This window comes from Diadema antillarum, unplaced genomic scaffold (assembly GCF_040938485.1).
Source record: "Diadema antillarum isolate AM-2024a unplaced genomic scaffold, OU_Dant_1.0 seq00001388_RagTag, whole genome shotgun sequence".
NCBI classification, from domain to species: Eukaryota; Metazoa; Echinodermata; class Echinoidea; order Diadematoida; family Diadematidae; genus Diadema; species Diadema antillarum.
The window spans coordinates 79,008-105,399 of NW_027272143.1; the positions used below are offsets into that span (position 1 = coordinate 79,008).

Here is a 26,392-nt window from a genome sequence, read left to right on the forward strand (position 1 = left end):
CATATGAAAGAAAGAATCTGGGACGAATTTTGGAGGTCGTTTATGTACAGGATAAATAATAACGGGCCAAGTAGGGAACCCTGAGGGACACCACAAGAAGTTGTTTTCAAAAGAGACTCATATCCATTTACATAAACATATTGCTTTCTATTAGTAAGGTAGTCTTTAAACCAATCTTGAGCTGTCCCACGAATGCCGTAATGGCTTAACTTATAAAGCAAAATATCATGGTCTATCGTATCAAACGCTTTCGAGAAGTCGAGAAAAACACCTATAGTATGGGAAGCGTCGTCTAAAGCATGTGCTACTTTATCAATGAAAGCTAACAAAGCGTGGGTTGTGCTATGCTGTTTTCTGAAACCAAACTGAAAATTCGAAAGAATATTGCAGTTGATAAGGAATCTAAGAGTTCGTTTGTGAACAAGCTTTTCTAAGATTTTTTAAATTGAAGTTAAAAGAGATATTGGACGATAATTGCTAACCGATTCTTCAGCACCCTTTTTGAATATGGGAACGACTCTAGCAATTTTCATCTTTTCAGGGACCTTTCCAGTCGACAAAGATTGATTAAAAATATAAGTAAGGGGAGTAATTATTTTAGTTATTATGTTTTTTAACAGAAAAACTGAAATTCCGTCATCACCTGTACTTTTCTTGTTATTTAGTTTGCGAACAATTTCTTTAATTTCTTCCTCAACAATGGGAACAAAAAACAAAGTGTGTGCATTCCTATCCCTTAGAAACGAATGAAAAGGTGTCCCGGAGCGAGGTATTTTCTTGGCAAGATCTGGCCCAAGGTTAACGAAGAAGTCATTGAATGCATCTGCCATCTCCTCTGGATTGTCTATCAGGCGACCCTCTTTCAGAATACGATTTGGAGAATTCGCCTTAGTGCTGGATTTTAAAGCTGTGTTAATCACCTTCCACGTACTCTGTATATCAGATTTGCATCCATCGAACTGTCGGTAAAAATACTGTTGCTTAGCTAAGCGTAAAGTAGAGGTCAGGGTATTTCGATAACAAACATAACGAGATTTAGTTGAAACATTTGGGAATTTACGGTATCTACAAAATAATCTGTTTTTCTTATTAATAGACCTAAGAAGAGATTTCGTGATCCAAGGCTGTCTTGGTATTCTTTTATAATTAGATTTAGATCGTTTTAACAAGTTTCTATCAAAATTTTCATAAAAACCTCAAAGGATGAGTTTACATTTCCTGCGTTGTAGACAGGAGACCAGTCAACGGACCCAAATCCCTCCCTGAGCCTATTTAGATTGCGTTCAGACATGTCACGAATACCATGGTTAGATGTTGGAGTTTTTCTTGCTGTAAACTGAGGTACAAGGGTATAAATCGGGAAGTGATCAGAAATGATATATCAGCCTTTCAAAACCGATTCCTCCTAGAATTCTATGCTATTTCATATTTCCTAAGAAGTTTGTCATTATCTCGCAAAAAAAAATCTAAATCCCCACCCCAACCAAGACTATCGGCCATCCCTTTAAATACACCCTCAAGTCGACAACAAAACAAACAAATCAAAATCGAGGAAGGGGTGAATAGATTAGGAAAATTCTAGTCTTATTCAGTCTTTATTCCTCTCTTGCATACTTTTGAAGAAATTAATGATGAAATCAACTCATAAGTTCACCTTGTATGAAATTAAACATGACGTGAAATAATCACCGAAACAATGAGAGTGTATAGGAAAATTATTGCAATTGAAATCTTCTCTTATTTTTATGTCAGTGACATCATAGTCAAAGAGGCAATAGATTAGGTATGACGTCACGGTTTTACAAGTCTTCATGTTCGCCTGTATAAAAATCTCCACTAATCAATTAAAAAAAGAAGACAATGTGCATAATGAATGATTAAATAAATTTCTTTGTTTCATTTTTCATATGAGAAGATGGCTGGAGAGCCCAAATTCAGCTGCAAGTTTAATAGCCGGTCTTCCATACGGGTCCAGTTGGGTGTGAGGCGGGACCGTAGAGGGGACGGTATGATTCAATACACAACTATATATGCTCAAGAATTGAACCCGGGTCCTTGGATCTGGAGGCAGACTGCTCAAAGTCGAAATGTTATAGAAATTTAGTGTGTCTTCGTCTCCCCAATTCAGATTTCGAAAGCACACCTCATTAAAAATAGAATTACATAGTGTGTATACATGAGTGTGTTTGTTTTCGTGTGCGTGTGTATGTGTTGTTGATGTGTTTTTTTTTTTTGCAAGTCTTTTTTATATGAATCTGCAAAATAAATGTTTGTATTCATTCCATTGTTGATATTACGATGATGACATCGAACGAAATTCCAATAAAGCATATCATTTTTTTTAAGTGTGTGTTTGTGTGTGTGTTTTTGTATATGTATGCACCGTCAAGCACGGCCTGCTCGATGCCAGGGGCAGATTTAGCTTTTTGCCGATTGGTCAAAAAAAAAAGAAAAAAAGAAAAAACAACAACATAAAAACATAAACAAAAACAAACAAACAAACAAAGCAAACAAAAACACAACAACAGCAAACAAACAAAAAAGGAAGAGGAGGTGGTCTTCATATTCTTGGTGCTACTTCTCTCCCCAAATCAGATGACACTCAAACAAAGAAACAAAAAGTATTTCCGGGAGGTTTAAATCCCTAAATCCCAAACAAAACGAAGACTAGGAAAAAAAAAAAAAAAGGAGCCCAAGGGGAGGCTTTAAACCCTTTAACCCCCTCCCCCACCCCCCACCCCGTAGATCCGCCACTAGGTGCGCATGGTGCAGAATGTGCAGAGCCAGAGCCTAGTGTGTCCTTCTTGATCTGAAGAAGATATTGACTTTCAAGATCTTGACACGTCCACTGCTTTGCATCTGTGGGAACGGTATTAAGGACTCTGAATTAATAATTACCCCCATGGGTACGCGATTTGACATTTCATGAGAAACAATGATGTGATGCAATAATAAGGACAGCTGTAGATAAATACACTTTCTTCGAGGACCACTTCTGACATTATCAACTGAGATGTTCAAAGAGTATTCATCGAACCCTCTTCTTTAGATCTTCTGATGAAAAACAAAATTTATTAGGTCTACGTTCTTTAGATTTGTGATTTTGTATCAAAAGAATAATGCATTAGAACAATGCTTACAGTGTTTGCATCATGATAAATAAACGCCCACTGTGAAATGACATATCTTTGGTTTAGTAGGCACCTCTATTTGTCATGATCTCGAGACTGTCTTTTCACATGTTCGTATGTTTTTGTTTGTTTGGTCGGTTGGTTGGCTGGTTGTTTGTTTGTTTGTTTGTTTGTTTGTTTGTTTGTTTGTTTGTTTGCTAGTCTAAGGTGAATTTGAATAGGACTTTATATTTGATATGTGGTTCTTTTATTTAACGTTAGACTTCCTGATATATATCTGTCATATATATTATATTTATGTCTACTCCTCATTTGGCCTGCATGTTCATATACGTCTTTTAATGGACAATATATTCCTGAAGAAAATGTTCTCAGTTTTGTTATGTTTTGTGTGACCTTCAATGCTTTCTTTCGTTGTTTGCTAAACCTATTTAACCAACCCACACCAAAATACTGGTACCGGGTAGTGCGTAATCTTCAAGCGAGAAGAAACCTCGATGAATAATACTGCGCATGCGTACACCGTGACCTCTCTCCATTATTAGCTCCCCCCCCCCCCCCCCCCCTGCCTACTAAACGTACATGTACGTACCTTACGTACCACTGAACTCTACTACACACTGCAATGCAGGAAGGGACTACAGTATCACTTCCGCCTGACCAAGATGAAGAAAACACAAACAAAATCGAGATGTGAACGGTAGTAGTCGGGAAATATACGGGTCGTGATGTGAAAGATTCTACGATTCGGGACACGTACCGCGGTGTTTGTCAAAAATATGGGCCTTAGATAGATGAGGAACTGAAATCTTAAGATGTATCAACCTCCGCCCCATCCGAATTTGCCGTATGGTGAGTTAAATGCCGCGATACAAGGCCGTATTTTGTATGCAGGAATGATTAGGCTGCCTGTGTGTTCGCAGCTGATGCGCAAAGCAAAGCACAGTGTCAGTGACTCACTCAATGGGACAGCCATTGGAAGCGGGACAGATAGTAATGCAGTGCAATGTTGATATGATGTGTGTGGCGGCTTGTATGAATGCTCGTGTACTTGTCAGTGATGCACTGTTGTGTATGTGATGATGCGGGGATGAATCAGACGTGTATGCCTGTGCTGTCTCCTCACTTCTGCACGTCGTCTAGAATACTACAATTCGAGAAGCAACAACAAGATTCAGAGTACCGTACTTCAAGACCTGAAGACTTGTCATAATGTTGTTGTGATGTATTTAGTATAAGACAAGACCAAAACAAAACGTTAGATGATTTTATGTTATTTGCTAAATCTACGTCAAAATATCTACCACTGCCACTGGCACTAGACACTACACTTACAGCCAGTAGTGCAGTACAGCACTACAACAATGTAGATTCTACCACTAAAATACCAGTGTCCATTCTCACAAAATGATTTACAACAGTCATCACATTTTGATGGAATATTGTAGTGATATCGTGCCATGCTGTATGCAGTAGAAGACTAGGACGGTCCCATGGCCATTAATTGATCAATATTCTGATTGTGAATCACTGGGGTCCCCCCTGTTGTTAGAGTTCTATAGGGGTAGTAGACCCTATGCATTTTTATATTCAGGACTCCGCAGCCGGAGGAGGTGGGGGGTGGGGGGGGGGTGATAGGCGACTTTATCAGTCCCACCACCATTGCTGATGTACAAATGTAGAACTTCTAGAAGTGCAACATTTTGTATACCACAGGGTACCTCACTATACAAATTACAATGTCTAATGTTAGTGTCGATATCTATGCTTTCTGATGACTGATTTGGTTCACATTTATGTGAGTGATGGAAATAACCTAATGTATTAAAGAGCGTGAAACTGATCCAAAGATATATACTCATTATATATCATATATCATTCAAGAAATGATATATCCCTATCATTTCTTCTCACACTTGGCCTCCCATACATCCCAATTCCTTCCCCCCTCCTTGTGCCTATTACACACTTTCCAGTACCTTCTTACTTCTCAACCATCTCCACACCTCATGACTTTTTTGTTCTATTCCCATTTATTTCATGTTCAAGTTCAGCTCATGATCACCCCATCTTTACTTTCCATTTGTTTTTTAGAACTTTGACCTCAGGTCACACTCTTTTCCTTATAGCATTTTGATTGGTTTGTTAATAGTCTATGATTTGTATGCAAATAGAAAGAATCCTGTGGGTTCATAATAGAGAATCAGTCTACCACTGGAACTCACTGAGAGAGGACCTCCTTCTTCTGCCTAGGGCTCCCTTTTTGTCCTGAATGTTTGTTTGGAGGTTGACTAAATGCTGCCCAGCTTGTGGAGTGCCAAGTGACTGGCTTTTTGATACTAGAATGAGTGTTCCAAATACTAATTAACTAGTATTAATGTTATACAATGTTGTATATTCTATGATTTTGATTCAGTGGAATTTGAGATAATACAGTGTACAACTAGACTACATGAGAGTACATTAGTACTAGTAGGGCCTACTCAGTTTTTTTACACACTGTCACTGACATCAACAACATGGATGTATCGTAGTCTCTGAAGTAATATTAGATACCGGTACTGGATATTAGTATAGAAATGTAGAAAATAGGATGAAAACATATTTTATAGAGTACGACATACTGTAGTAAATGCGGTGACACTGATGATAGTATGATAGTACCTAGGTACTGTGTGCTGTGACTGGCCCATAAATGTATCCTATATAGTTGGACCTACTACTCATCAACCACTTTTTGATTAAATATCTTGTATCACATCTTAGAAAATATCCCTCAGTTTCACCTTAATTGCATTCCACTCGAGGCAGAAAATACGGCAGACTCGTATCACAGGCTTAGATTATTAACTCATACTGTACGCGTGGAATTCTTGGCGACAAAACAGCAGTAACATTTTTTGCTGAAACCAGTGCAAGCTCATCACTTTAATGTCACTTTAAATGTCAAAGGTCAAGTAAAAATGCTGAAATTTCTTCTTTTTTTTTCTATATCTCAGAAATGGCTCAGGGTATCTTCATGAAACTTAATGCATATGCTGCCTGATGATGATTCTTGTAGGAATTTTGGGGTCATTGGGTCAAGGGTCAAAAGTCGGGTTGAAAAGTCGGGCTGAAATTGTACTAGTTAGGATTACTGAAATTGCACCTTGGAGATTACTCAGTGCATAAACTTAATCAAACTTTGTATCAGAGATACTTTTGAAAATGCAATACTGCACAAAGATTTTATAGGGAAAATTTTTTTGACTGAGGTCAAAGGTCAAGTAAAAATGTTTAAAAATATATTTTTTCCCCTACCTGCAATGTATTTTGAAAAAAAGCTCAAAGTGATTGTCATGAAAATGTGTCAATCCACATCAAATCAACCAATTTTCAGACAATTTGTAACCCGACCCCCTTCAATTTTCTGTAAACTCACACCAAATGTTCCCCCAAGTATCTGACCAGAAATTCTGAAACATTTTGCCCCAAGGTCAAATGGTTGCTAAGATACGGCCTCCCTTAGCAACCAATGCATGGTTAAATAGCTGATATTGATTAAAATTTGCTTTTTTTGATTGACTGCTGCAGCCAAGTTTCGGAGTTACATTCCTCATTTTCTGTAAATTGGAAGTACTTTATCATCGTAACAAGGACAATATATTATGGCACGGATCTGTTATTGCACATGAGGTCACCGAAAATGGTGGTAAGCATCAAAGTTAATGTTTTTGGGTGCATGTTTGGAAGCTGATAACTTCAAGATTCAAGTACAATACTTGTTCTCTATAAAACAAATAGCCATCAATCCACATGAAACCAAAGTCAAGGAAAGTAAACAACACATGATTTGTAATAAACATGTCATTTCATTTTTTTTTTTTTGGTGCTAATTACACATGTTTGTGAAACTGTTGTCTCACATTGTTAGGATGTACTCTAGACATATTGGGAGAATCATGCGATATGACGGAGGCGTACGAGTCGCCATAGTGACATTTCTAGTTTGATATCTCAGCCATTTCAAAACCAATTTTCATCACACAAACTTTTAATTCCTCTTTTAGAATTTTATGGTCTCGTATTTCTTGTGAGGGTTTTCATTATCTCACACACACACAAAAAAAGTTACTGTAAGATTTATAACAGTTTATGATGTACATTTGTTATACAGCATAGCATATTCTCATGTCCCCCTACTCATCCACACAAGAAAATGCGCGAATGATGCCGACCCCTCTTGGTTCGCCCCAGGTGACTAGTAATAGTCAGCAAACGGTGTCAGCCTGGCACACCGAGCCATACACTTAAAAGAATGAATATTTGTAGTACCTACCTGTCAGACAGGTGAAGGTATTAAATGCATTTTGTTCCTTGGAATGTTGAATGTTCCTTGGAAGATTTGATTACTCAATCAATGCACAACTGAGCCATTTTTTTGATACAATATTTGAACTACATTGTACAAAATGTAATGTGTTAGTTGTATCTTGTTTTACACATTATCTTTTATCATGAAACAGTATGATAGTAATCTTTCTTCTTCTTCTTCTTCTTTTCTGAGGGTAATCTACCTTCTTTAATTCTGAAGATTATTGCGGATGTCAGCTTTTTTTTTCAGTGTTTAACCACTTTTACGGGATTTCACCCTGCTCTATCTTTACGAGAGAAGTAAAGTGGGTTCTTTTATGCATACAGGGGATTGCTGTCCTACAGCTACACATGGAACTTATAACTTCAAGGCTCCTCCAAAAGATGTGGCAACTAGAATGAAGTCTTATGTCAAAGTTGAATTTGAAACAATTTATTTTGTACAATTTCAATTTACAGTTTCCTGCACACCGTAAGTTCCACTTGTTAAAAATCTTTCCTGCTTTTTGTGATGCCATCAACAGTAAAGTCAGCTGACATACAATGTAATACCTGTTAGTGTTACCTATTGCAAGGCTTGACATTGTAGCTGTAGCCCAGGGATACCAGCTCTTTTAAGAAACGATACATTTTGGTGGCCTGATTGGACCACCAAAAACTTGTGATCTTCTTGTGATTCTCATTCAAAAACAGAGAAGAATAACTTGCAGCTCAGTGCTAGATAACTGTAAATGTAAGTGCACACACTTCAGCTACATGCACATGTAGTTGCTGCGACCAGAGTTGCCAGATTCGCCACTAGTCCTTATGGCCAAACTCTGTCATTGCCAAATTCAACCATGCTATGTGATTATCTGACAGCCAAATTTTATCTATAGATCCAATAATAAAACTTGGTGTATACCCCTAGATGTGAAATATCTTTTCATGAGTGTAGTGTCATGGAAATTCATTTATGCCTCAATTCAATACTGAATTTGGACTTTAGTGAACCTAGTCATAACTGTACAATGTATGTGGTACTTGAACTCTCTTCATCTTACCTCTCAATTTTCTAATGATCATTATGGCTTATAAAATCGTAAATTCAATCCTTATTTAACATTCTTTGTAATTATTTAATTTTTATTGTTTTTCTTCCTTACTTCTTAGTCACAGTATGTGGTATTTGAAGCACTTTATCATACCTGCCAATTTTTACACAACTTGTCGTATCATGATTTATGTTTTCATAAGACTGTTTTAGTAAATGATTTTATTTTCATGTTTTTCTTAATTTCATTGGGCCACCAAATTTGAGGTCACAGACATTTTTGCAAGATGTTTTTGTGATTTGACACTGATGCTTTTGTTCATTCCGCCATGTTAATGTACATAGCGATATTTTTGTGTGTCGTTCAATTTGCAGCCCAACAGTGATTCGTGAAATATAGCAAATATCAAACCCTCCCAAAAATGGCAGATTTTATACACTCAGCGAAAAAAGAAAGCAAACACTTTTTCAAGTTCATATTTTTCATAGAAGATCGTGATGAAAATCAATGTGTTATACACCATATTAAAGATTATTTAATAGGCTATCAAGCTAGTAGATTAAAGGGACTGTACAGTACTGGTTGAGGTGGGGATTCATGTTTTGAACATTCCTAAGTGAGGTAATGAGAAACCTCTTATGAAATATGAAGAGCATGTAATTTTAAGAAGGATTCAACGTTTATTTGATGAAAATTGGTTTTCAAATGGCTGAGATACTCAAAAAAGTGATAATAATAAAAGGCGACAGGCCATGCCTTTTATTTAAGTTTTAGGATCTCTTTTTTTCACCTTGTTTTTGGATATCTCAGCCATTTCAAAACTGAATTTCATCAAATAAACTTTTGGTACCTCTTAGAATTGCATGCTCTTTGACATTTCATAGAGTGGTTTCTGAATATCTCGCAACACATTAAAAGCTCTAAATCCTCACCTCAACCAGAACTGTACACATCCTTTGATACAAAGGGAAACTTTACGCATGAGTGAACACATTCATTTTTGCCCTCCAAGGCACAAAAGCAAAAATTGCAAAATTTAAGTTGTCTTTCATTTGGCAATGCCCTTCAAGATAATTGACAAAAAAAGTCAGTTTAACACAATTAGAGACATGAATGAAATTGCAAAATACAAGCTTTTGTTCTCTTTATCTCTTTATAACTGCAAGCAAAAACAAAGTGGGAAAGTAAAGGGGGAAAATAAGAAATTTCTGTCAGCTTAAACTTCAAACGACATACACTGTACATGTAGGGAATAATGACATAAAGATGATTAAATAAACAGAATTTCTTTATTTCACTCTTTTTATTTAGTAATTTAGGAGTCATGAGATAAATTTAAGAACCAAATATTATTTACAATTTTCCTAATCTGAAAACAAAGTGAAATTTCTATCATTTTTCTTAATATTGCTCCTTCTCTTATTTCATTTGAATTTGGGATCGACCCAAGATTCTTCATTTTTCCTCCCTTATTTTTAGGGCTTTATTGATATTTTGGGCTTCAAAGATATTATAGCTCTAGATCAAAGATTAATTTTTGCATTGAATTCATACAATGTATGTATCTAATTGTGTTATATTTGTCTTTTGTTCTTACTGTTATATGGAATAGCACTTACGCATGAATGACAACTTGTTCTTTTTTGCAATTTTTACTTTTGTGCCTTGGAAGAGAAAAACAAAGGTGTTCACTCATGCGTAAAATTTCCCTTTTTATTGACCTACCAGGCTGATAGCCAATTGAATTACCTTCAATATGGTATACAACACATTAACTTTTAACCAAACATTATATGAGAAATATAAACTTGAAAAAGTGTTTACTTTCTTTTTTTTTGCTGAGTGTAGTACTGCGTACACCATCTATTTTGTGAATTTGGATATGTGAAGCAGTTTTGTGAGTGACTGAATTTGCATTTGAAGACCCAGTAGCATGGCTGGATTCATTCGCTGCCCACTGGGGTACATTTGAAAACCAAGAATAGTGTTGGTCAGCGAATATGTGCATTGAACGGTATGCTCATCGCTAACACTTGAGATTTTTCGGCTGTATGTGTAACCATCTGTGATAAAGCTGTACACAGTTCATTATGGGGATTCCTAAATATCCTGTGCAGGGTCAGCCTTCCCATTCCATGGTATGCCCATGCTATAAAGGGTCTTTAAGAAACACAGTCAAGGAATGAGAAGTAAGACTTACTGTAAAAGTTGAAATTTTCGTGGTGTGGAAATTTTCGCACATTTCGCACGACCAGAAACCAGCGCGAAAATAAAAAAACATGGATATTTTTGCACGCCGCAGTTTCCACTAATAAATGTCTTGATTCCGCGGAATTAAAAACAAGCGAAATTCATCTCACCCAACCGAGCGTGAAAAATTACTCCCGCGAAAATAACCACTTTTACAGTATCCTTTTTAGAAAAAAGTCAGGGACTTCTAACAATGGGGACATTGTACAGCACATTAGTGTTATGAGAGGCAATATTGTTGTAAGTCGTATAAAGTTTCCTGTGATATCAGTCGACTTTCCTAATGCACAAAAATAAAAGCACAATGCAAAATACTGTTTATATCGTGAGTTATAAATTACTTCCTGGCTTGTTCAGAGAATGGCAGATATCAATTCAAGCCAAGATGATAAAGACCTTTGAATGCTTGCAAGCATTGGATGAATCCACACTTTTAGTTTCAGTGTGCAAACCTGCCTAATACATACAAATGTAGTTAGTTGTACCTTTGCATTCCCCTCCACTGAGTGCAGTAATGGGAATGTATTTTGTTCTTCCTCAAAGCACTCTATCTAAATTATAGAATGAATTCGATCTTTGTTTTCTTGATTTTAAAAGGAATTTCAGTCCAAGATTGTTGTCTCTGACTTGGAGACATAAAAAGGAAATAGATGTATAGGCGACTCCTGTTGTAACGAAGTCCTCGGGACACAGTTTTCTTTCGTTATGTCAAAATTTCATATCCAAACTGTACATTAGAAAAGATAACCATATCAAGATGATAATTTGGGGGCATTAATTTTTACTTTGTTGTAACAAGATCACTGTATGTTGTAACCGTGTTCGTTATAACGGGAGTGCACTTCAGTAAAATGCCTTAAGACAGTAGTGACACAATGGATATTAAAAGTGTCAATAAAGTTACCAAGCTTGCATTGTCTCCCCCCTTCCCCCTTTTTTCTCCTCAGGGGAAAAAAAAATCGTGATCACTATAGCTGAGGTTCAATTGAGTATATCTGAACTCAATTTCACTCTCTAACATTATGCACTCATAGCAAATCATATTATTTTTTGGATATTTCAACTTTTTACTCAAAAAGTAAAGAGAAAATTGTCCAAAATGACTCTTTCTTCTATTCTTAATAGAAAGTATAACAAAATTGAACCCTCCGACAATTTTATATTTTGTTTTCTACCCTTAAAGAGGAAATAAAAGAAATGAACTTCGAAAGAAAGAGAAAAATGTTCTCTGCAGAATGATACGAAAATGACAAAAATTGGATGAGAAATAATTGTGAAATTTTCACATTTTTTCAGAAAATATTTCGTGACCAGTCCTTATAAATAAAGTATCTAAATCTGAAAGTTGACGATGTCATGCTCTCACAAATTCCTTATTCATTTCATGTACAGAAATGACAAAAATCTCATATTTTAGCTGTATGAGTATAAAACTTGTCTTAAAACCACCCAAAATAAAAAAAGAACAAATGTTATTTCTGATATCTTGGTATGGAAACATGCTTTTACTTGTATCAGCTAAAAAGTACAAACAAACAGTTTTTCTGAATTTTTTTTATACATGTAACATACATGAAAAATTGTGAGGGTATGACATTGTCAGCTCAATCATCTGAATTATACGTACAGTGTAAGGACTGGTCAAGAAATGTTTTCTTTAATAAATTTGAAATTTCAAAATGTCATATCTTCCTCATTTCATATTTGACTTTTGTCATTTTTGTATCATTCTGTACCTAGGGAATATTTTTCTCTTTCTTTTGAAGTTATTTTTTTGGGTGGATTTCTTCTTTAATTGGTAGTAGAACACGTCTCAAAGGCAATTTTCCATCTTTGTGTCTCAGTAAGCATTAAAGCAAAATACAGAAGTGAAACCAATTTTCTCTTTTCTATTTGGCATGCTGAAAGCAAAATAGAAAATTGACACACTAATCTTTATTTTCTATTCGGAATGAAAAATAAAAAATTGAAGGTGCCCTCATCATTCAAAAGCGTGCACACAGGAATTTCAAAGTTTGCAATGTTTTTTTACATAATCAGCAATATTACAAGTATTGAAGTTTGCTACCATATGTACTCATGTTGGCAGAGGTGGTGGTTATCTACAAGTATCCTGCGTAACTTCATGTCAAGAGCATGTCTTCATTATACTGTAAAACACGATATATTCGCGGCACGAAAATTTTGCGAATTGGAGCCGACGGCCTTTCTTGCAGCATGAAGTTTTTGCGAATTGTCACTGGCATCCAACGCATATTGTGTAGGCAAGAACTTTCGCGTGCATTTTAATTTCGCGAATTTTGCCGCTCGCGAAATTCGCGAAATTAAAATGCACGCGAACATTCCTTGTTTTACAGTATTCCCTTTTTGGACATCAAATTAAAGAGAAGAAGCTGTAGCCAACCCATCAAACGATTGTAGTCATGGACGCACCCATTTATCAAGAAAGGGGTCATAAGTGCTAAATTTTTAACGAAAGACATTATTTGAATTATATTTTTGTGTACAAACCAATGGGAGAGTTATTGGGTGATGCCATCGCTGGCTCTTCCAGTTTGTCAAATGTATTTGGTGACAACATATGAAACTTGAAATTTCCATAACTTTCGTATAAATATCTGATTTTTTAGTGAACTTTAAATCATTCTTTTTGACTGATATTACTAGATATAATCAAAGTCAAGTTGAACATATATGTAGAATTACACTAATGAAGAGTCAGCCATGGATCGTGTGGGAAGGGGACTTCTATTTATTGAATTATAATCTTTCCTTTTCTTGAGTGCACAGGGGTATATGAATTTTGTGGTCACACTGCAAAAGTGGAGTTAATTATTCTTGATATTATTATTCTAATATCCAGTGCCTTTTGCAAGTAGCCAACACACATGCAAGATTGAGACTACAGTGAAACAGGCCCAAGACCTCCATTTGTAAAAGCATCGGATTTCAATTGCATTGCCAAACCCACCCTCCTATACACTTGTACAACTGTACATGTACACGCTCAACAAATTATTGCTCAAAGAATTACGTCCTCTAATTGCAGCCATGATCCTGAGTGGCTGTCGATAGGGATGTACAGGTGTAGCCTTGTGCAAACAGGATGCAAATACCACTGTATTGTACTTTGTATGGTATGAGCTCAAAGTCAGTCAAAATAATATATTAAACAATATCCATGCTCATCTTTTGGTATTGACATAATATGTGCTGTGTGTTTGTTGAGTAAATGTCATTCTTGTAGAGAGAGACCACATGACCATACTGCTGTTTTGGTAATGAAGTACACTTTGGAACTGCTCCAAATGAAGTGTTGTAATGACTTTACTACGTACATTGTACTGTGGGTTTTCCCCAGTAAAGTGGGAATTTCCTCGTGCTATGTTTCTTTGTTAGCAGCTGGTGACTTTGAGTATAGTTTTGATAGTAATTGATCTATTCCAAAACGGTAAAATAGTCTTGACATGGAAGATATTTGAGAAACGCAGCAAGGTGTGAAAAGAAATCGCTGTTTAATCACCTATGATATTTGTGATCAGTGAAGATATTTATCAGAATATTAACTGAAGATGGCGTTTGCTTCGGATGTCAGATACTTGGCAGGTAAAGATCTTGCAGTGCAATTTGGTATTTTGATTTCATTCGTTCTCAATTGTGTTGTTTATAGTCGATGAATCATGTCCTAAGGGTAAATGTTTGTGGCTGGATAATCAATGAAAATGTGGCTTTCATGGGTAAAAGTAATGAAGGATTAGAAGGACCCTGAAAGGTTATGACATTTTGTTTGTTTGTGTGTGTGTGTGTGTGTCTATATATACAATATATATATATATGTATGTTTGTTTGTTTGTTTGTTTGTTTTTTTGCAAGTTAAGAACTGTATCGTTCAAAAATGTAATTGCAAAATGTTGTTTTGAACGTGTGGTCACTTAAGTTATCTTTGATATGAATGATAATTTTAAATTTGTGCGAGATTGGGAGTAATTTCCATTTTTTTTCTTGTCAATGTTATCTCATAGAAAATATTATTTTGTTAGTCTTGATGATATAGTTCCAATACATGCATCACTCTGTTATCTACATAAAGTATCAATATCAGTATAGACTTTATGTACATGTACAGTGTACATAGTACATGTGTTATTTGTGTCAGAGTGGAGGGATAGATGTGATGGGAGAAAATTATTTAACTTACTCCTTTGACCTCAAGTGAAGGGCAGAGTAATATTAGTAAACTTTCTTACAGTACTCGGTATGGTCTTGGTATTAAATCATTGGAATTCAATAATATGAGGTGGTGTATGTTTTTAAAGTTTTGTCTCTCTTTTGTGACCTGATCCAGGGGTGGCCCAGTTTCCCCAGGCCCCCATCCAGCGGCCCCAGTCCGGCCAGCCCCCTCGCCAGCAAGTCTTGCCGCCCCCCATCCAGCCCCAGCAGACCACCCTTCCACCGATGCCACCGGTTCCAGGGGTACCCGCGGTGCCCCAGGGGGTTCCTCCCGCTCCCACCGCGGGCGCTCCCCCAAAGTCGGAACTCGTTGCCCTGCCGACGCGGCCGGGCTTTGGAGAGGACGGCCGCCCCATCGTCCTGAGGGCCAATCACTTCCAGGTCAAGATTCCGGGGATCGAGATCTTTCACTATGATGTGACCATCACTCCTGACAAATGTCCTCGCAGAGTCAACAGGTGAGTTTGTGTGTCTTACATGTCTGCAACTCACTGGAATGGTACTAGTAGTTGATACAATTCTTACATTCTGGTGACTATCAGTGTTATAATGTTAATGGCACAGGATATTGAATACAAGCAAAGTCAACATTTTGTTACATGATATTCAAGGCTGAATTGTCACAGAGATGTGCAGGGAATAATTTTCCAACTCATATTTGATTAGCAATTTCAGCTGATGAACAATATTTCAAGTGGTATCCTGTACACTTCTATGGAAGAAAACTGCTACACAAAAGTTAGTTTGTGTAGCAGTGGTGCAAAAATGCATAGCAAATTGCGATGCGATACCAGGAAAATTATTCCCTGGATGTCTAAACTAATGTTGAATTAAACAACTTGTACTTTTCCAGAGGTGCATAAACAACCAAAGGAAGTCCCAAATGTTTACTCATGTCTTCATGTTAATTATATACATTATTACAAGATACTGTAAGGAGAATCATTTCGTATGCCGACAGTAAGGAGAAGGTCTCAACAGGATATAGAATACCCAACTTTCTCTTTCTTCTATTTTTTGTATCTCGGGTGGGATATTAGAACATCCTTGTTTATGACAATGGAAGATCATCACAATTTTAATTCATGATCATATATTTGTTTGTTTTCATTCACTTCATCTGATAAATTAAGTAGAAGGATGTGTAGTTACATGTACTGTCATACATTGTTTTCAAGTACAATGTGTGATTGTGTTTTGTACATATTTTATTATGTAGTTTGAATGGGAGAACCAAATAACGTCTTGATATTGTCCAAGCATTCACAAAGCTCTCTGACCTTCTTTGTCATGCCTTGCCAACAGGGACGTGATTGACACTCTGGTTAATGCCTACAAGGCTCGCTACTTCCAGCACAACCTACCGGTCTTTGATGGGCGGAGAAACATGTACTGCAAGGAACAGCTCCCTCTTGAGCACGAAAGGGTACAGGATTCAGTCCATGTATTTCCATGTTCATGCAGAAGGATACAGAGGCGCACAATTCGGCACAATTTTGATATCCACTAAGTGTTTTCATTCAGTAATGGATTGTTTTTACTGCCTTTGTGCAATAATGGTCTAGGGGGCATTAAATTTCAGGGGGTCTGAATTGTCACTCAGTGCACATGTCCCTGCTTGATCTTGCAAAGACTAGCAGCTTGTCCTTATTAAGCCAATCAAATCAAATCAAATCAAATCGCTCTCAAGCAGTTACACATGTATGTTAATTGGAGATATGCCTTCAGTTTTGCATTCATATGATTTTTCTTTCACAAGCTCTGAGTATGGCAAATTTTTTGATGTGCAAACATTAACTTTCTGAAAATAATTCTACACATCACTCACTCTTTCTTTGTTTGCTTTCGCTTATCACAAGCACTGCCTACAGCTAGTTTTTGCTATGCAAACTCGACCTCAATCCAATTTGAGGCTAGTTTTCACATTTTGATCTTCTTTTTGAATATGCATGGTCAAATTTTGTACAGGCTTGACAGGTGTTATCGCAAAAAAAGAAAAGAAAAAAAGAATTGTTCCAAATGCATTTATGTCAATGTCTGCTTTGGCTCACAAGGCCCAGATCATAAGGCCAGTATGTGATATGAAGCGTTAAACTCTTGAACTTTGGTTTCTGTGTTTGATCTGGGCAGGTGGAGCTCGAAGCGACCCTGCCGGGAGAAGGCAAGGACCGGGTGTTCAAGACCCAGATCCGCTACGTGGGGAAGGTCAGCCTGGCCCTACTGGAGTCCGCCCTGAAGGGAGAGATAGAGCACATGCCGTACGACGCCATTCAGGCCCTTGATGTCATCATGAGGCATTTACCGTCAATGAGGTAGATATTTCATCTATGATTTTGTGTCATTTGCCTCACCTCCTACTTGGTACTGCGTATGCCATATATTTCGCGAAGTTTTTTATTGTTGCAAATTTCATGAGTCGGGTGCTACAATGTATTTGCAAATCTAACAACATGCGGAAAATGTTAACCCTGATCCCAACATGAATGCAATGTGGAATCATACATTTTTTCTTCATTACTGTACTCCGCGATTGCAAATGTAACCACTCGCAAAATTACTGGAAAGTACTGATTGTCAAAAACTTAGACTCGTTAGATATAATGTGTATACAGTATCAAGGCTAGACCACTTCCCATGTGGAAAAATGAGATTGGAATAATGGATTATTGCATTACCAACAATGAGAACTAGAGAGTAAGTTATGAAACTGATGAAGACCACTTTTTTGTTATTAGCAAAGATTTTAACAAGCCTATCAATAAATGCATTTAATGGCACATTAGACAGTTTGATAAACAGTCCATTTGAAAATGTCACAGTAAATGTTGCAACCAAAAGGACTTATCATTCTCTGAATAGCTAGAAGGTTTTGGTCCTTGCTGGCAACTTATTGTACTCCATAGGAAGTAGGCCTCGATGTGATCTTGATGAAGAATAGACAAATCTTGTGGTGAACACAAGAGAATTTGATAATTGCTAGAATCAGTCTGGTCATGTAAGAAATTAGAATATGAGCCGACAGTCAAAGATAGTTCAAAAGCCTTCTCAAGGAATATTCTAATCCATGATTTATTTATGTTGGTAATGTGATACCAAGCACTCGTTTGAGTGCCAATTTTTCTGTCTGAGATTTCCTCAAATTTCATCTAATTTCGTTTTGTGGTATTCTCGTGGCATAAAGCCAAATTTGAGCTGGTTAGCTGTTAAAGCAGATATAGAGATATAGAATGAGAGAAGAAAAAAAAACACATTCTTTGAATTTTTTTACCATTGCCTTCGTTGGACCCAAACCTTTTCAAGTTACTGCAAGATAAAAAAAAGAACAAAACAAAGTATAAACCTTTTGTGCTCAGCGCTTTGTGACATTATGTTGAACATTGTGATATGAGATGTCATGGAAGGTTAAAATTTGTTGATTTCTATCCAGAAAAGTGAGATTGTGTGCATGGAAATTGTGACCTTTCAGCACCAATCTGCCTGAAGTTGTGACTATCATTACTTACAAATTTGTACATAGTATGCGCCGTCTTGTCTGGATGATACTGGAAAGTGTGTCAGTTATTTCTGAAACCTTCACACCAAAGTAGAGCCATGCTGCTCAATCCTTACATTGTTTCACACTGTCCTACTTTCAGAATGTTGTGACCTATGACCTCTCTATCGGGCACACACAGCTGTGTCTAGATCATGTGACACTGTGTTCACAGAGCGTTCACAGAGCGTTCACAACCTGAAGATACGAAAACACCATAGGTCATTTATATCAGTTAGGTACTAGTATTGTGTGTGTGTGTTATTTGTATGGGTGTGTGTGTTGTCATACATTTATGTCATGAATGATCCTTGAGAAATTCCTTATGATGTTGTAAATAGATTCACATTAGCAATAAGAATAAAGAGGAAAATGCCCAAAAAGTATGAAAAAAAAATAGTAAGTGGGAAAATTGATAAACAAAATAATATTTTAGGAGGATTATGTACGTTAAGACTGGATGAAAAATAAAAAGACACATCAACACTTCTAACAGTAGTACAATGTATCAGTATAAAAAATGCGTCATGTTTCTTTAAAGATTAGGTGGTGGATGGGAGCTTTAAAGAGAATGGGGAGGTGCAGAATCAGAATTAGAGTTGATTTTGTCAGAGAATATCGTGGAGAATTCCAGATTGCTCATCTTAATCCTTTCTGCATTAGAGATTTATTACAGTCTTGTGTCTACATTGCTCTAGAGTACTGTGCCCATTGGCACTGAAAACCTCCGTAAGGTCAGTTGTGCAAGTGTTGTTTCTGCTGTATCATAATTTCAGGTACACCCCAGTGGGTCGTTCCTTCTTCTCCCCGCCGGACGAGTATTTCCACCCCCTGGGAGGGGGCAGGGAGGTGTGGTTTGGGTTCCACCAGAGCATCCGCCCCTCCATGTGGAAGATGATGCTCAACATTGATGGTGAGTAGAAATTAACTCCAGGTTTTTACCATGATCCTCAGCAAAAGCTGGAGGAGAATGGTGATTAAAGTGTAGGTGTGAACATGATTGTGGTAGATAGTTTTCTGTAGATACGGGTTCCTATCCAACCGAGTCTTAAACTGAGCAATGTTGAGTTTTATCATGATGTCCCTCTCTAGCAGAGGCAAAACACGCTGTCCCTTGGATAACACATACAATGAAGGTCCAGTGTGTGAGAGAGTCACTCCTCATACGTGTAAAAGATTCTGCTTCATTCATTCATTGCAAAGAGCAGGGTGCATAACCTGATGGAACTGGTCCGCCACAAGTGGTACATACAAATGGACCCCACAGGAGACCAGCTAATGCAGCTTGATATGAGCTATCTAGCCATCTTGTCCGTTGGAAATAAAAACAAACAAACCAGCGTACAAACATACAAAACATGAGTGTGATATGACCACTGATAATGTTAAGTTGTGCTATCTTTCACCAGCCCCATGACCTACTTCTCTCTGCGGTCTGTGGCAGTAGATTGTAGCAGGTGTGTACAGTATCAGGGTACAACAAGAGAATAGATTTGCAGATGTGAATTGCTTTCAGTTTCAGACTTGGGGTGAGGATCAAATGTCATGTGTTTATACGGCACCGCAACTAGCCCATTTTCATGATAATTTAGTTCAATTCTGTCATTGAAAAAAAATAAAGAAGAAAGTATGAAATATCCTGCGTGGTACCGGTACATCAAGCGTGACATTTCAATTTTGTCCCATGTTTTAAACAAACATGTACACTGTATGTGTGTGTGCGTATGTGTGTTGAGGGGGAGTGGAAGGGGGGTGTTGAACCTGACATCATTTTACTGTTCATCACCATGAGCTTTGAGATGTTTTACTTGTCATAAAATGATGAGTTGGGTCTTTATGTCATTTGGTGCCTATGTGCCAGCAGAATCCATAATTATGTACTTTGCTGCTATAAGGCCAACCGAATAAGCCATCCAATGTTTATGATATTTATACAGTATATATACCATATTCTGTCCTTTTTTACACCTCAATTGATTTTGTGGTTTTTGTCCATGCAAACAGTCTCAGCCACAGCCTTCTACAATGCCCAGTCTGTGATCGATTTTCTGTGCGAGGTCCTAGACATCCAGAACATATCAGAGCATCGGCGCGCCCTGTCCGACTCGCAGAGGGTCAAATTCACCAAAGAAATCAAAGGTTAGTGAATCCCCGCCTGCTATGCATGTATTGTATGATGAAGTGGCGACTTCCGGCTTAATTTGCAGAAACAACTTCTTGTCTGTGAGTCCCGGTAGTGCTTGCACGATTTGCTATTAAACAGCTATGACCTCCATCTGTAAATATTTTCCCTGGATTTTTTCTCTCTCGGCATTGTTCAACTTCTTTACATCTTTCACAAGGAAATTTGCAATTGACATTCTTCAAAAGTTATCTTTGTACTTTGCTTTGTTTAGAGCTATTTTGGTCATTACATTGACAGTATGTTTATGTACATGACATTCAAGTTCTTTCTGTCCAAAACTGTATGGTTCCACATACCTGATTCCTCTAGTGATTTGTTGTTTTGTTGTGTGTGTTGTTTTGTTGTGTGTGTAATCTTTGGTCATTATAATTTTATTATTTATTATGTTTATATGACTTGTGACTGTTTTCAGGCTTGAAGATTGAAATAACTCACTGCGGTAATATGAGGAGGAAATATCGGGTGTGCAATGTGACAAAGCGACCGGCTCAATCACAAACGTAAGCCCCGCATTGTTTGTTTGTTTGTTTGTTTGTGTTTTTGTTGTTTTTTTTGGGGGGGGGGGAGAAGAGTGGAATGCTTTTTTATTGGAATATCTAAAACAGATAAAAAGCTGTATTGTCATCAGTGTGACCTGCATCAAACACAATGATATATCTTAGGAAAAAGGCCGCAAGAAAAAACATAATAAGTAACCTTTATTTGGAGATTACCCGTCTGTACAATTATGATGGCCTTTTTGCCCTGGAGTAGACCCTTATGCAACCTTATCATGCATTGCAGAGTGTACAACTTCTTCCGTTTTTATGGCTGAAGTTTGAGATGCTCCAGCTGTAACATTAGCTAGCAAAATCCACTGGGAATGTCAATGTGAAGACAGATAGAAAAAGAAATGAGGAGATATTTTATATTTGACAAGAGACCTAAAGGTCTGTCCTTAAGGTCAAAGGTCAGAATCAATGAATATCCTACACATGGAATGTAGGGTTAAACTTTTGTTGGTACAGAAAACAGATATAACACATCAAACAATTCAAGCTTCCACCAGCCTTTATATTTTGCCGGCTACCTTTTGTCTACTTCTTTGGACTTTTCATCTGAATGATTCTTTCACACCTTTTTGCCACCTGTCTGGTGTTACTTTGGATCACTGGAGCATAGATAGACGATTACAAGCAATACCAGACAGGGAGTGAAGGTGTAAAAAGAATCATTTGGCTTGAGAAAGTCCACTTTCGTGTTTAGAAGCTAGCCAGTCAAATATCAAAGTTCGTTGAAACTTTAATTTTGGTGTATTACTTTTAATACTGTTTACCAGCAGTAGTGTAATATTGTTTACCAACAATAGTGATCTGTTGGGAAGGTAGCTAGGCATCCCAGCATATACTGCACATGGAAGTGAAAGTGCTGTGCAGTTTCTGTGATGTTTCTTTGAATTCTGTTTTTGTCAGATTCCCATGGCAACTGGAGAATGGTCAGACTGTGGAGTGCACCGTTGCCAAGTACTTCAAGGAGAGGCATAACCGAATTTTGCAGTAAGTTTGTCTCCTGCAAGTTCTTGATGAATGGAAGTTGCAAGGCTTCACTATTTGCACGCCGTTGTGATGAAATCAAACACCATGTGATATTCATGTGGTCAAGGCTTGGCCAAGATAGTAGCTGTAAGCCCGAGAGTTTTGGCAATTAAAAGTAGTAGGGTATCATGACTATTTTTGTCTCGCCCACCGGAGGTGAAGGCGAGACTAAGGGATCCAAATGGCGTCCGTCCATCGTCCGTCACAAATGTTAAAGTTTTCCTGCAAGACTCTCTTATCCATAACTTGGCAACTGTTACAGCAATGGCAGCCACACTTGGGTGATAGAAGCACTAGGGGTATCTTCATGTTATGGTGTTGTCGGAGGTCATGTGATGATGTCAAAGGTCATTTGAGGTCATATATTGTAGAGTATGTGCAAGACTCTCTTTTCTATGTTAAAGTTTACCTGCAAGACTCTCTTTTGACAAATAACTTCACATAAGTTGCTTGGATTACAACCTAACTTGGGTCATAGATGCACTGGGGGTACCTTCATGTTATAGTGCCGTTGGAGGTCACATGATAAGGTCAAAGGTCATTTGAGGCCATACGTTAAAGTTTACTTGCAAGACTCTCTTATCACACGTAACTCGACACATGTTGCTACAATGGCAATCAAACTTGGGTGATGGATGCACTGGGGGTGCCTTCATGTTATGGTGCCGTAAGAGGTCACATGATAAGGTCAAAGGTCATTTGAGGTCATACGTTAAAGTTTACTTGCAAGACTGTCACAGACGGGTCAACGAACTTTTAGGGCCCAATGTTAAGTTTTTATGGCGCGTTTTGATTACGGCTCATAACTTTTGATCCCTTTGTCTGTTTGTGACCAAACTTGGATGGTAGATGTCCCTTGGGGAGGTGAAGGTCATCACAAGGTCAAAAGTCACATACAGGGGTCAACGAACTTTTAGGGCCCAATGTTAAGTTTTTATGGCGCGTTTTGATTATGGCTTATAACTTTTGATCCCTTTGTCCCTTTGTGACCAAACTTGGATGGTAGATGTCCCTTGGGGAGTGGAAGGTCATTACAAGGTCAAAGGTCACAGACAGGGGTCAACAAATTTTTAGGGCCCATTAAGTTTTTCTTGTGCGTTTTGATTATGACTCATAACTTTTGATCCCTTTGTCTGTTTGTGACCAAACTTGGATGGTAAATGTCCCTTGGGGAGTTGAAGGTCACCACAAGGTCAAAGGTCATAGGCGGGTCAATGAACTTCTGGGAGTTAGAAAAATATTAATTTCTTGTACGCGAATGGGTGAGACACAATTTGGCACTTGCCTTGTTATTCAAGTGTATTCTTTTCTTGCATTCAGAAAATATGTGAAAGATGCAGAAAACGAATGTGGTGGGTCATAACCATCTTTTAGGTTGGTGTAAGTTGCTGTGTTCAGAAGTTACAGTTGTACTTGTACTAGTCTCTGTCTGTATACAGTTGCATTCACATTCTCATTTGTATTTGTCCATGGTAGCCACTTCAGTGTTGGCACTGCTCTCCCATAGGCCCCTGCAGTTATCATACCCCACCAGGTACCCATCTCTGTATAACTTGGTAAAGAACATACACATGTAATGTGTTGAGTGTAATGACTACATTTTGAGGAATGCATGACTGGGCAGGATTTGAACTTTGAATGGTGTGATAAAGATCCCATATCTTTATCCGCTGTGCCGTAGTGCTGCCATTTTTTTCACTTTATTCTCACATCATTTGTTGATCTTTTGGGAAGGGGGGGGGGGGAGATAATGGTGTTTTAGAGTGAATTTGATTGTTTGTTTGTATGTATGTATATATGTTTGTTTGTTTGTTTGTTTGTTTGTTTGGTTTTGTTTTTTAAGATTCCTTTCAGACTTGTGCACCAATTATTATATTTTTTGTTGTTGTTTGTTTGCCCTTTGCAGATACCCTCACCTTCCCTGTCTGCAGGTTGGACAGGAGCAGCGCCACACATACCTACCTCTGGAGGTAAGCCCCTCTGAACTCTATGCACCCCTCAGATTAGAATGATTCTCCCATTCATTCCACAGTCTTGCATGTAGATGGACTGTTCCATTATTGCTGAAATAGGGATGATTTCACAGAGTTGAATGTGCTGCCTGAGATATGGACAGAAGTAGAAAAAATGAGAGTACCCAAAGTTAGCTGCCTGACCAACATTGTTTTAAGTCACATCATGTATTTTTGATTTTGCTAAACATGGTCCACTTGGAAGCACATTGTTGTTATGTTGAATTTGATCTCCGTCACTGAGTGCATCAACATCAAATATCAGCAAAAATCAACTATTTGGAATAACAAGTAAAGTTTACATGGAGATATGATGATATCTGTGTAATTACCAGGATTTGAGGAGTGAGTCAACCTTCATTGAATAATATTTGTCAAAAGCAAATGACAATTCATTTTGACAAAAATAGAAGGTATGATGAATTTGAATTCAGAATGCAGTCTACAGAGCTGTGAATTAACCGAGTATTAAGCTTAGTATGGTTTAATGTATCACTGTAGGAGATATTTTTTTAGCTTCCAAACTTTCTGAGTGTGTATGTCTGTTTATGTTTGTGTGTGTGTGTGTGTGTTTGTGTGTGTGTGTGTGTGTGTGTGTGTGTGTGTCCTTGTGTGCATATGCCCCTGTGGAGGAAAGTACTTGGTGTTGAAACTGAAATCTTCAATTAATGAGCAATTGTCTAACGGAGTGACATCCTGCAATGCAAAGATGATTGATGACTAAAATATTTACTTTAAAAAGAAAAAAAAACAAACACAAGTTGATCACCATGAAATATCTTCACACTTTTAACACTATGTTTTCCTTTTTATGTCTTACAGGTTTGCAACATTGTAGCCGGGCAGCGCTGTATCAAGAAGCTGACTGACATGCAAACCTCCACAATGATCAAGGTTGCTCAAATAAGTTATTGTCTACTAACACCAGTGTCCCCTCTGCCCCCTCCCCACATACACCTTACACTACACCCGAGTGTTTGCATGTGGTTTATGTCAGCATGTGAGCTGCGGGTGGCTGGGTTTCATAGGGCATGAGTGCACTGTCTGTGAGCCACTGTGGTGTAATCTTTAACACTGCATTCTCTACAGTCACCTTACTGCATGCATCATGCTCTGTATACCTCTTTATGTACACATAACTGCAAACACCTCACACTACACACCTGCATCTCACTGTGTTCATGTCACTATATGCAGCCTACTTTGTACACTTAAACACGCACTGCATACACTGCAGTGGCTACACTTAACCATAGACACCTAAATGGAAACACATAATTCCACAGACATCATTGTGTGCAACTCACTTTATACACCACACTGTAAGCAACACACTTCATACACCTAACTATACACATCTCACAGAAAGTATCTCACTATGACTATAGATACCTCCCTGTACATTCCGCTGTATACACTCCTTGTGGTACACCTAACACCATAAACCCCACTGTCTACACCTCACCATCAAGTGTTTGCATGCACTTCTGTGTTAGTGTTTGTGTTGCTGGTGGTAGGATGATGTTCATTAGAGGCATGTCAATCAGGAAATAACCCCCAAATTTATGGCAATTTTCTATTTCATTATTGTGTAAATCATTATCAGGAAACTTCTCAAGATTTATGGCATATCTGTCCCTTTTATCTCAGCGTTGTACTGTTGAAGATTTCATCGTCTGAATGTATGATTCAGTGGATAATTAAATGCGTTGACCTAACTTTTTTTTTCTGACATGATGAATAATCAAGCTCTTTGAGCACCGTTTGACGTATGCTCACACCGATGCATATTATGCTGCACAATTTTTTATGGGCCCTATGTGTGTGTGAATTCATGGATTATGGATGTAATGTCGAAGTTGCACAGTTGTTGGGAGTGCCACTGGTGAGAGGCAAACACTGCATGTGATATACTAACAGCTTTGTTCAGAATTACAGCTGTATGTTACCTTACTATTTCAGTATGCATATCAATCAAAGAATGTCCCTGACATAGCTAATGAACATAGTCTATACTTTGAGATGTTAAGATATATCATTTGTAATTGAGGGATGTAGGATTATTTGTTGTAGCCTTGCTTTAGAAGTTAC

At 37.7% G+C, this 26,392-nt stretch overlaps 1 protein-coding gene across 1 annotated transcript in view; it reads left to right on the top strand.

The window, feature by feature from the left end:
- The first annotated feature begins 3,891 nt into the window (after window positions 1-3,891).
- LOC139708916 (protein argonaute-2-like) overlaps window positions 3,892-26,392 on the top strand; it is a 42,189-nt gene continuing 19,688 nt past the window's right edge. Inside the window, exons 1-10 of the mRNA XM_071620881.1 lie at window positions 3,892-3,983; window positions 15,114-15,456; window positions 16,304-16,424; window positions 17,129-17,310; window positions 19,307-19,443; window positions 20,535-20,669; window positions 21,128-21,215; window positions 22,167-22,250; window positions 24,196-24,259; window positions 25,124-25,195. Of these exons, the coding sequence (XP_071476982.1) occupies window positions 3,947-3,983; window positions 15,114-15,456; window positions 16,304-16,424; window positions 17,129-17,310; window positions 19,307-19,443; window positions 20,535-20,669; window positions 21,128-21,215; window positions 22,167-22,250; window positions 24,196-24,259; window positions 25,124-25,195 (1,263 nt within the window). The 5' untranslated portion in view covers window positions 3,892-3,946. The remainder of the gene's footprint in view (window positions 3,984-15,113; window positions 15,457-16,303; window positions 16,425-17,128; window positions 17,311-19,306; window positions 19,444-20,534; window positions 20,670-21,127; window positions 21,216-22,166; window positions 22,251-24,195; window positions 24,260-25,123; window positions 25,196-26,392) is intronic.